General features: G+C 38.7%; 1 protein-coding gene across 1 annotated transcript in view; it reads right to left on the reverse strand.

Annotated features, from left to right (window-relative positions):
• Nucleotides 1–2,097: 2,097 nt before the first annotated feature.
• Nucleotides 2,098–12,698, reverse strand: part of DYRK4 (dual-specificity tyrosine-(Y)-phosphorylation regulated kinase 4) — a 26,768-nt gene continuing 16,167 nt past the window's right edge. The window contains exons 9-14 of the mRNA XM_009702268.1: nucleotides 10,819–10,900; nucleotides 8,860–9,032; nucleotides 7,611–7,671; nucleotides 6,793–6,922; nucleotides 3,011–3,165; nucleotides 2,098–2,589 (exon numbers count right to left, since the gene is read on the reverse strand). Coding sequence (XP_009700570.1) covers nucleotides 2,354–2,589; nucleotides 3,011–3,165; nucleotides 6,793–6,922; nucleotides 7,611–7,671; nucleotides 8,860–9,032; nucleotides 10,819–10,900 — 837 coding nt within the window. The 3' untranslated portion in view covers nucleotides 2,098–2,353. The remainder of the gene's footprint in view (nucleotides 2,590–3,010; nucleotides 3,166–6,792; nucleotides 6,923–7,610; nucleotides 7,672–8,859; nucleotides 9,033–10,818; nucleotides 10,901–12,698) is intronic.

Below are 12,698 nucleotides of genomic sequence, written 5' to 3' on the forward strand. Positions count from 1 at the left end.
CAACAGTTATCTAAAAGATTTTGAAGATGGGAAATCACTGTGGAGGTTGAAGGAATTAAAAAGGAACAGCAGGTAAGCAAGGAAGGGAAAACAGGAGATAACATGGCAGCCAGCTAGCTCCGGTGAAGTGCCATCCGTCTGCCTTCTGTGAATAGGATAATCAAAATGAATTGCAGTCTCAGGTGGCTTTGTCACTTTTCCCTCAACGTTGCCTTGAAAAACCCATCAGCATATGCCATGAGAAGGAATATGATGGTGCTTACTACAAAAAGCTATTGAAATGTATTAATTGTGAAGAAAATGCAGCTCCAGCACACAAGCCCATACATCAAATGAGGTTTACAGCTTCATGAGGACTAAGCAATACTATCAAGAGCAACTTGCTAGAATTGACCCACACTTTACCTGTGAGGTAGAGCAGACAAATACACAAGTGCACAATTATGAGAAGACAGATATTTTAACTTGGAGCAGCCTAAGCAGTCAAGTGAATGTACCACAACTGAGATGGAGAATGAGGAGCAACTGAATCAAAACAGTATAAATTATAGTTCCAAGAGCGTAAGAATTTGACCTTTTATGTTACGTGGTATCTGGATAAGTACTCTTGCTATTCTTAGTCCACATTAAACCCTCATACTTAAACATAAACCCTTTGCTTCTTACCTTCTGTATCACTTGCAAACAGACAAAACATTTTCCAAACATCTGCAAAAACCATATCTGAAAAAACCCTAAAACTGATGATGAGTCTGACTCCTTCATTGAGCACCCACCACGACTGGGACTCCTTCTCTGTCAAATGTGATAAGGGCTCTGCCCACATTCTGCAAGATCCTCAACCACCCTGGGTATTCTGTGCGATCACCGAACTGCAGTGCATAACAGAAATTACTTTTCCTGGTACATCCTTCTGGTGATGAACAGGAGAGTTTTATAGTCTCCAGGAGGGTTCAGCTGCAAAGAGTCTCTCTGAAACCAGAGATACAGACAATTCTGGTACTGCAAGCTGGCCTGCTTGTCAGTAATGTCTGCATCACAGCAGAATGATATTTGTCTGCCAAAATACCCTTATAATTCACTGCTCAATTACACTCAATAATGGGCTATTGCCCTTCTTGTGTCACTCATCTTCCAGGTGTTTCTTCATGAGTCCCAAGGTTTGCCTGAAGCCAAGAGAATGGTCACGCTGCATTGTGCAGTCCATTTTCTCTGAGGTGGCTATTACCACTAACTTTCTTTTCAGTAGGAGAGCACATCCCATACAGGCCTTTCGCTGACACCTCTGTACCCTGTCAGATGGCTTACTCACTGTTTACGTTAGAACTCTGCGAGGACCATTTTCATACACTTTGGGTTGTCCTTTTGCACAAAGAGCCTGCGGGAGTTTGCTGTTATGGTGACTCTTAACACCTATTCTTCTTGTGACTACTGCAATATCACCGCTACACCAGAGGCTGCATTTTCTAGGACAATTTCCTTCTTGTTTACTTTTAGATTGCAGCACTGTCTATACACCACAGTAAAACGTTGAGTCATAATGAGGTGGGTGCTTTGCAAATGCAATGAAAAGACAGTCTATTGTCCAAAGAGCTAAATGTTTAAATTAATTAAACATATAAAACATAGGAGTCATAGAAATCTGGTTTTTTTCAGAGTATTAAGTTAAACTTCCTGTGGGGGACAATTTTTCTGAATCAAAACATCCTGCTGTAATCGATCCTTCTTGTTGATACGAATACTGAGTGGAGTCCCTGCAGAAGTGGGCCCAGAATACTACTCTTCTTTGTTGCTGCTAAAGAGATAAAGAACATAATTTACATTTCTAAATCTGCTAAGAAGGTATGACAATGGTTTCCCACTAGTGCTTCACTATAAAAGAGAGGGAGATGATAGAGAAGGAGGAAAGTGAAGATGCGGGGTTTGATTTCCCTTATTTTTTACCCAGAAGTAAATGTAGTAATCCTAACTATTAATTATTCCTGGTTTATGCTGATGTAAGTGAAAAGACTCAGATTCTCAGTCAATGCATTTGTTCTTTTAGATCCAGGAAAATCTAAAATTTGAAAGTTTATTATAACATCAAGAATAAGCCACTGCACCTCTACAGTCTCCATTTTATTGCTGCTGATTGTGAAGGATCTCTGATCACAAGGATGCGGATGAGGAAAAGGAGTGGTTTTCAAATTCTGTTTTGCTTGCCTGGACTATTTCAGGGTAAAATGAACATTAAATATATTTACAATGTGCACAGCCCATGTACAGACAGATACAGCTTATATTCCTGAGTACAAATAATACCTACAAAATATACCAGGTATGTAACTGAACCAATCATTGCTTGTGCTGTGTATTATTTAATTGGTGGGTAAAAAAGAGACTTTTTTGGAAGAGCTGTTTCACCACTGTATTCTGCTTGGTCATTTTTTATAGACTTTTCCACTTGGATTTCCAAATGTTTCTCTGGAATAACATGTTTCCTTGTCTTCTGCATATCGTTTTCTGTTGTGCCTGTGGAGGGCACAGTAGGAGTCAGTCTTTCGGCCAGTTCACTTTTTACTTTGTCAGCCGTACCTTTCCAGATATTTTCTGTAACAATAAATAAATAAAATGATAGGGTAAGACTGCAGACTCTTAGCAGCAGATAAACACAATTGTCACAAATTCACAAAAAAATCAGTTGAAAATTTTCTCTGGGATCTTACAACTATTAATGCATTCTGGTGTGGTGTCAGATACCATAACTATTTTGCTATCAGTAGGGAAAAGATCTTTCTATGTGAATCTATAGTGCTGCCAGTCTTCTTGCTGGCAGCTGCTATAAAACATAAGTAATGCATTTCTACAGAAGTGAGAAATAGTGGCTCAATCCACCACATTCCAGTCACCATCCATTGTCTGCAACTGTGTACTATCACTTTACCTTACTTCAGACAGATGATATTAAATATAAAGAAATACGAAACACTGATATAAATGCACTTAGTTCTCCAAGGTAGCACATGCTTACGAATATTCTCTTTTTTCTTTTCTGGTGTAGAAAGAGAGACATCACTCAGATTCCTTAAAGTCTGTGTTTTCTGTTTTGCTCTGTGTATTTTTGGTTCCTGGATCCATGCATGCTTCATCGCTTCATCAGGAGTCATGCGCAGGGCAGGTTCCCACCTTAAATCCATGGTAGACAAATAGTTATTCAACTATTTCTAACTGAAAATTAGTTTCAGACAAAATATTCAGGATCATCTTCTGAAAGTCAGGTCATAAGGACATTTTTTGAAACAAAAGAATTTTAACAGAAAACAAGGAAAAACCTTATGTGATCTTCTCCATCCTTCAAAACTTTTTATTTACTTCAGCACTGTGTGCTTTGCTGATCAAACCCTCTGCAGCATCAAACCATTTTATAATATGCAGTTCAAGGACCCTACTGAATATTTGTTTCAAGGTTTTCACGTTCTGTCAATGCAAGCTCCAAGAAAGGGAACATAAAGGAGACATAGGGTAATTCATTAGACGATTCGTCTTCCCTAATTTAACTGCACCTGAAACTACTGTAGAGACAGTGTACCAAAACTCATATGAGATCTTATTATGGAAATGAAAGGTGATTTTTTTTTTTGCAAAATGTCTACATTGACTTTATCCTCTCACAGGTTTCATTCGTTCAATTCTCACACTCACATACTCACAAGGAGCAACTGTTCGGGCCAAGACCATTTGTGTGTCACACAGAGGGCAAGGGTTGTCAGCTACTGAGTCCTCATCACATCTCTGGAGTTCTTCCTGATTGGTGATGATGTACTAATCTTTAGGAAGCTCTTTTATATCCTCTAAGGAGTCACCTGCTGTTTGGACATGGTCCTTCAGATCAGAACCTCGCTGACTTCAGTCTCCTTAAATGATAGGCAATTAAGCTACTCATGGTCTGTTTTTCCTTGTATTTTGGAATGCAGGTTTGTTTTCCTTTCAGGCTAACAGGAAAATGAATGGCATATGTGATATTCTGCAATCTTGTTGCCATGCAGTTGCTCTGAGCTTAGAGATTTTTCACTGCTGGTCACCACGCTGGGATCTCACCAGCGTGCAGGCTCCCCTGCTGCGACACAGCCAACACGCTCCCAGTTTTACCGGTGGGAGCAGTGTCCTTTGTTACCAATACAGACCAATCTTTCAACCCCTGTACTGCTGTTTTTTCCAGTGCTCAAACACACATACATTTCCATTTGCACTGCATTCATATCAATCCTAATATTTCTGTTATAAATTTCTGTATCATCTGCAGACTGTTTTGTTCTGATTTTGTCTAACCTCAGTGCCATCCAGAACTGAACAGCAATAATGTAGGAAAACAAACAAATTCTTGTCATCACAAGAGTTGAGTGAGGTTTTTTGTTTTGGTCTTTTTCATCCACAAAACAGGTGTATACAAATTGAACAAAACTATTTGTGAAGTAATGGCAAATGTATCAGGCTGCTTTGGATAGACACAGATTGGCAACTGAAAAAGATAAAATAGTTCAATTATTTTTCTCTCAAAAAGAGTTTTCATTTCAAACCTTACTTCATTCCCTTGAAAATTTAAACAACCCCATCATATAACATCTTTTTGTGTGTGACCTGAAATGACTTGTTTACAGGGGTTTTTTTGCTTCAGTGAAATTATTTCCTAAATTTTCTAATTCAGTCAGCAAACCAAAATGGATCAATGATTCATACACATTCAGCAAACAGAGAACGTTAAAAGTAACCTTCTTCTGAAACAGAGGGATGATGGTTTTTTTCGTCTAACCACAACTTAGCACGGATCTCTTCAGGAAAGTACTACTGAAATGCTAGAAACTCACAGCCAGTGCTAAAGAAAACACAAAATATTAGCCTTGCATAAGATACAGGTAACACTGGAAAAGATATGGGACCATCTTCTGCTGCCATTACACAGTATAAATTAGGATCCAAGCTCACCCCGAAAGCCGTATTGCACCTATGCAAGAGGTCAGTATTTAAGGCAACTAGACAAAAGTTTATTCCTGTATGCTCAGTCTTTTAGTGTGATGGATGAGTAAAACCTCATTAGTAACCACCTCCCAAGCAAAAAGACCTTTAGTAAAATGACACCTCATATCAGCAGGGTCCATGGAGTTCCACCCTATAACGTATATAACCTATATAACCTATATAACCTAGCGGTCGCCTTGGAAAAAACACATGAACATGTTTGAACCATCAAATAGTTTGCTTCTCCCACAGTACTACATATATTAAAAAGTTCCATTTAGTTTATGATAACAGATGATATGCTGGTGACAGTAAATCATGTCTCTTCCCCCACACAAACACACACGTGCCACTGACATTCTCGCGGTGAGTGTGGTTTGCTACAGGAACAGGTTGCCCCAAGAGGCTGCGGATCTCCTTCTTTGGAGATACTCAGAAACCAACTGGACAATGTCCTGAGCAACCTGCTCCAAGTTTGCTCTGCTTTGAGTGGGAGGATGGGCTAGATGACTTCCAGAGGTCCCTTCCAACCTAAATTATTCTGTGATACTAGGTTAAAAGTTCCTGACATAGAGAATCTGTGGGATTTCTACCCTGCGTGAAGACTGTTAACAATTACATGTTATTTGCATTTAGCACTTTACAAAAATGTGTAAATCATCCATTTCCTTTAAGAAAACAGCTGTGGACCATTTGTCATACTAGATATTAAGTAGCAAAATCCTTGACTGGAGTAAAGTCAACAGTTCATCCTAGAAATGATAGGATCTGAGACGTATTAGACTCTTCTCGCATCCTGAGCTCCAGTGATCTATAAAAATCTGTTCCAATCAATAGAATGGAAAAATACAGTCAATCAAATAATTCTTGAAATGTGCAATGTGACTGCAGTCAATGAAAAATAAGTATAACTATAATAAGGAGGAAAAGGGCTTAAATCAGCATGCAAACTACATGGTAACCCTCCGGTGACTGTGCTAAGTAATTCTCTATGCTAACTACCACAGCCAAGAAGAAGCAAGCAAACAATATCATTGATTCTGGGGTCGAGACAGGGCTGAATGTACTTTGCCTTTTTACCCTCTGCTAACGGGGAGGCATACCGTGTATTGGAACTAAAAAGAGTCTAATCTCACCCAAGGGAATGTGCATGCAGAGAGTGAGATCTTTGTGAGCAGATATTCAAAGAAGTAGAACTGTTTTCATAGATATACCACAGTCTAATACCTGATTGCCATTTCCAAGGCTTAGCACAGAAAATATAGTCAAGACATTCAAGCCAGTTAAGTCAGCTCCAAATATAACTCCTGCTGGAGAAAACTGGAAGATTTTTTTTCCCACTGAAGCAGGAGTTAGGTTTAAGTACAAAACCAAAGTTAGATCTCCAGATATGCACTGCCTTGGGACAGTGCATTAACATTACCTGTGTTATCTAAAAAACCTTTATCTGATGAAACAGAAAGGATTTAATAGAAAGGCCTCAGGGGGTAAAAAACATTGCTTTTAAAGTTTAGTCTCCAGCATCAGAAGAAGATCTGCTTTTAGATATGATGATGTCAGTTTTAGCTTTCTTTTGTACCTCGGACTAATTCCATATAGTCTTTCTGTGCAATGATTTCTCCCTGCAATAAGCTGTGAATAATCATAATAGTTATCCAAATGCTACCATGTGGAAAAACAAAACAAAACAAAACAAAACCAAAACACCCCAACAGATACAAAGATTTTAAAGGCACATGAGAATGAAAGCAAAGTCAAAACTAGCCTGCTGCATATAAGTCAAAACTATGAACTCACATTAGACATCCTTTCAGAAAGTCCAAGAATCCAGCATCATGAGTTTTCAGCACTGTGCTTAGATCCTTGGAGTCTGGGCATCTCTTTTTTCCTTTGCTGTTAGTTATGGATTTAGGAAAACCTTTGGAATCTTAAAAAAATAAAGACATGCTCAAAAAATTACGTTAAAAATCCTCACTAAATGTTTAAGAGAGTTGCAAAAAGAATACCCATGTCCATCCCATTAACTCCAGTTTCACTCTGTTGGACTGATAGTCTGTTAGCATTGTGGCAAACAATATTGGTTACATCCTAGAGACTGCATGCTACACTGTGTTTTTTTGTTTATTTTGTGTAATTTCCAAAACCAAATTATATATTAACTCCGGTTTCACTCTGTTGGACTGATAGCATTGTGGCAAACAATATTGGTTACATCCTAGAGACTGCATGCTACACTGTGTTTTTTTGTTTATTTTGTGTAATTTCCAAAACCAAATTATATGCAGAGGAATGAACTTAATGAAAATTAGTTCCCAAAGCCCACTGCGTTCGTTTTAGCAATAACATTTTTAAGGTGTAACAGTGGAATGGATGTCCCAATCCCTTCCCTATCGCCTTGGCAATGAGAGACCCATAAGACATGAAGAGCACAGCACCAGGTTCATTTGTGGGCCTCATGTTATCCTTTTTCTGCTCCTCAATACCTCTTCCTGAAAGAAGTTTTGTCAGCTGAGAAGCAGCTAAAGTCCTCTGACCCTAGTCTCTACCACCGCTATTAACTAGTGATTAACTAGCAGGAAGGAATCCAGCATGGACAAACAACCAGAAGCAGTTACCAAAGAACGTTCGCTTCCTTGATGCAGCCTGGATAAAATCAGCTGGTGGAAGACCCAATACCTTCAACATAGAAAATGAATTCATGGAGTTACTCCTCATTTCATAAGCAATTTCATAAACATTTCATAAACAATTTCATAAATATAACAACCATCAGGACAGATGTGGTATTTCACCCTCCGTTTGAAAAGAAGTTGAATGTCACAATTTACTGTGAAATGTCTACAAAACATATCCTCTTGTGCCATTTATTGTGGAAGAAACTAAGGGAATCCTTAGAGCTGTCTGCATACAGAAAATGTGACCTTATAAAGGATGACACTGGGATCTTCACTACCACAGAAGGCTCTAACAACAATCATCTCCGTCAATGACAGCTGTTGAAGGAGGCCACATGGAGAGATGTTTTCTTTGAAAACTCTTGTACAAACTAACACAGCACTAGAAGGATCAGAATTTGGGGCTGAGTTCAATGTCAGGTTGCAGTTCAGTGATTGGCATGGAGTGAGTAACTCGCTTTCATGGGGCAGTTTTGCACCTGTTCTAACATTTGCACTGGGTAGCTGATCTGAGGTAGGAGCTATCACAGTACATTCCTAAAACTCTTTGAAAAACATTTACAGAGATGATAAAGCCAAACTCCTTGGTAGGGGCAGACATCCACAATATCCACAAATTGTGGCTTGAGAAGTGCAGTGTGACTATTAGGAAAAACTTTTTCACCAGGAGAATAGAGCAGCATTTGAGCGCTTGAGCAGGTCACCCAGTGGCTTTCTACTCGAGTCTTTGAGGTTTTCAAGATTTGCTAGACAAAGTCACAGCTGACTACTATTAGTAGTATCATCCTCCTCTCTCAGGAGGAGTTTGGACTAAAGAGATCCGATTTGATCAATGCACATTTGATTTCTAAGAGAAGAGGAGCCTGTTATAGTTTGGATTGCTTTTCCTTGCCCTAAGATATGCTTCTTCTGATCTAACTTCTCCATACAAATTCTGACCACAGCAAAATATGTTCCCTTCAGAAGCAAGACATTGAGTGTACAAAGCAGTGTTTGGCACACGAAACGGAAATAACAGTTTTGCGTTAGAACCCATCCTCTCAAAGAGCCCTTTGGCTGTAGTAAACCTCCCTCTAAAAGGCCAACCCATAGCAAATTATATTTCATTCTCTCTTGAGATTTCTCTTTGTTGCTGGCAGTGTAGTTTATCAAATGAGTATGCAATTCAAAAGGCAATCCCAAAAGTTACCTCCATGATGCAGGCAAGTTGGTCAACTTCATTTTCCCCTGGAAACAGCGGGTAGCCTGTGTAAAGCTCAGCTATGATACAGCCTAAGCTCCACATATCAACAGCCATAGCATAAGGATGACCAAGAATCACTTCAGGCGAGCGATAAAACCGGCTCTGAACATAGGTGTACACTGTATCAAAACAGAAAATTAAACAAGAAGCAAAATATCATAACTGGGACAGAAATGTGGATTCCAGATTTCACGGAAAAGTGAATACATGTTCAGGCATTATATACCTACTCTATCCATTAGCTGACATTAAGTGATTGCTCACATAGGCTCTGAAAACCTTTTCTAATCCCATCCTAAAATCAATAGGTGATATGTTTTCCACTGTTCTATTTGGAAATTGTTCTTCAACAAGCTTCACTGAAATTATTCTAGTAATGCTGTGATTCAGTTTACTCCATGTTCATTTTCCTATTTGGAGGTCTTCCCCTTGCATCAATCAACAGTTCTTCATTATCACAGGCTTGCACAGTAGGAAATACTGGGAACATCTACTGCCTTCTGATTTCCCTATTAATGCATTGTAGCCCCACAACAGATGTCAAAAGATCTCATTCCAAGATTGGGACTCATCATAGTGAGTAGACTAATTCTTTTACTTCTTGTCATTCAGACAACTGAACACAATTACAGCATGTTATTTTCTTTTCCTTATTTTCTTATTTTCTGTTATTTTCTTATTCCTATCTCTCTGATGGTCACTTTGTTTACAGTTCTGCACTTCTTTGCATCTCCACATATTCAACATCTTTCTGGAAGGAAAGTGCCCTGAAAAGTTGCACAATATGTGATTTCACCAAATCTGTACAGTTAGAGAGTACCATGGTGGCAATCTGTGCCCTTGTGCATTTAACTAACTGCGCAATTGTTGTCTGCTTTTTGTCATTCTTGTCACAAATAAATAGCTGACTTTTTGCTTTCTACTCTCCAATTCTGTACCACTTTGAGGGTTGTACCAATTCTCTTTTTCAGCTCACAGTCTCCTCAGTCATGCTCCATCTTGCCTTTCACTTGTTTTGTGTTTCAATTTGTTACTCTCTGCAAACATCTCAGGCTGCATCTCAGATTACATTCTACTCAAACATGGGCAAATCTAAAATGACTACACACTCCTACAAAACTGCGATGTAAATCTAATAGTCTGAATCCCAAAACATAGATGAGCAGGTTTGGCTCAACTTAAATATCAGTCTTTCATAGGAGAAACATGAGTTATTTAAGTCTAGTTTTGTTTTTCTAAGTCCATAAAATGCAGTGCAGATTTCTTTCTTGGGTTTTGTTTTTTGTTGTTGTGTTTGGGTTTTTTAACAGATGATATTTGCATTCCTAATGATGGTATCATTCTTGTTTAACAATATGTCTATTAATGTTAAGATTTATTATGTGGTGAAATTTTATACATTCATTTCTCCTTTACAAGTTTTGTTCTTGTTATCTCCTGCAAATTCTACTTAAATCTCTGATAGAAAAAAAAATAAAGCTGAACTTAGACTTTCTAAACCAAAAGCATAGTTCCCATTCCCCTCGTTGTATTCATCCAAAAAGTACCAATTATAATTTAACCATCCCCCTGAGAAAGACTCTCTGGACCTGATAAAATCCTTGTTAAGTGAAGTATTGGGATTATCCTTGTAGGCCTATTTGAGCTAAGCACTCTTGCAAATGCAATTCTGATTTCAACAGGAGTAGAGGAGGTGATCAGGCTTGGAACAAAGAAAAAGCATGGTACTGACTTACTTGTCTCCTACCAGTATTTGTTCCACCACCAGTGGCTGAACAGTTCATCAGCTTGTAATTAGGGGTGTAGGTCACTATATTAGCTCAATCAAAGAAATAGTTTTTCCACAATATTTAAAATTAAGAAAGCTTATTAAGAAAATTACATCAACTTGACTTTTCTGCAAACCTCTTTGGTGTTCATAGCAGCTTGATCCAAAATCAATAACTTTAACTGAACCTTGGCCTTTGTGGTACAATAATATGTTCTCCTAAAGAGAAAAAAAATCACAGGGAAAAAAGGGTTTAAACAGCACATAAGGTTAGTGAACACTTTGGAAAAAAAAGCAATACGTAAGTCATTGGGTTTACACTTATCTGCATAATAAAAGCTTCAAACTACAACTTCTTTGGGAATGCATTTGCTAACACGAGTAGGTATCCAATACTATGCAATTAACAAAAGCAGAGGGGAGATTTGTAAAGGTACCCAGTTTGAAGGATCGCTAGACAGGAACACTAGTCCCTCAGGTACAATCCAAGCCACTGCATTGTGCTATCAAGGCACCCACCCGTGAGAAGGCTTGCTGTGTGAGCAGAGTGAGCCCCTCAAAACTCATTGCTGTTAATCTAGTAAAAGGCAAACTGCATCAGTTGCATGCTGTGCTAAATTAACCAGAACCATCCTTTTGTAACCACAGAAAGCCCCTGCCCCATGAACAAGTCGTACTTCACAGTTCTTCCCTCCACTGCTTTCAACTTTCTCCAGACCCTCTGTAAGCATACCGTTTTCCACCTCACAACACTGTGATGCGGAGATCCCAAGGCAGCAATGAACGGAAATGGTAGGGTCCTATGGATTATTAGCTGGGTGCAGATGGGTACAGCACTTGAGTGCCTACAATTCCAGCTGGAGAAGCGATTCTTAAACAGCTAGCTCAGGAATATTTGCACTGATGAGTAAACATAACCTATTAGCTCTCTTTGCAGAGTTGAATTTTATCCTCATTAAAAACCTATCTAAATCAAGGATTTCCTTTGATTTTCTTTCTGATCATACAGTCTCCTTCACTCCTCAGCAGAGAGACAGCTACCTTTATCAATCAGTTTTGAAGTGATTATAAGTCAAAGCTTTGAAGAACTGAGCAGTTCCCAGGTTGATGCCAAATAACGACAAAATAGTTTCTTGGTTAATTAGCAGAATCATAAGGAAATACTTTGTGTGACAGGAGGGAGAAGCTGCTACCGATGAAAGTCAAGGCAAGGACTGACTTCCACTACACAAATGCTCTTGGTTCTGTTATGGGAAGAAGCATCCTCTCTCTGCAGCTAGCTATTCCTTCATGCTCATGGTAGGACTCTGTCCCCAATACTGAATCTCTCACAATGCAAGGGAGCTGATTAACTGCAAACCCAGGTTCTGGGGGCAGCAATTACCTAGCATTAAGACCAGAGAAACTCTCTGCCTTGTATTGGGAAATATCATAGGAGGCAGATGGAATAACAGATGTGAGTTTCAGGCAACATAAATTAAATTTGTGAAATTGTACAATTGTAGAATGAGAACAAAATTCTCTTTTAGTTAACTCGGTAAATGTTCACGAATATGTTACGCTGTTTAAATACAGACTACACTCATTGATCTTGCCAACCTCATTCCTTGTCAGTGGCTGCCTGGAAACAGATTTCCTGTTGGGCTAATTGTTTCTGATTAAGATATTTTGGTTATCTTGCAAGCCTCACTTCTCACTGCAAATTGGTCTGGCAAAGATGTTGGCAAGACAATGGGTACAGACAGTATGTGACTCTTCAGACTTCTGAGTCAAGAGACATTATGCAAAGTGAAAGCAGAATTTCATCCTTAGGATTTTTACTTGAGAGCTGATTTATTGATTGATTGGTTGGTTCATATTCAGTTTTGAAAAATAAATCAAGAAAAACATTCACCTGAAATGAAAACAGAATTAAAATACTTCAGAAATCTCAGAAAATTGCAAAAATTTAAGGTTAGAGGTCAAGGAGAATGCAAAAGTTTCACCTAGCATGAATGCTTAGCAGACATAGCAGCAG

Source organism: Cariama cristata, unplaced genomic scaffold (genome assembly GCF_000690535.1).
Source record: "Cariama cristata isolate BGI_N322 unplaced genomic scaffold, ASM69053v1 scaffold35306, whole genome shotgun sequence".
In the NCBI taxonomy this organism is placed as follows: domain Eukaryota; kingdom Metazoa; phylum Chordata; class Aves; order Cariamiformes; family Cariamidae; genus Cariama; species Cariama cristata.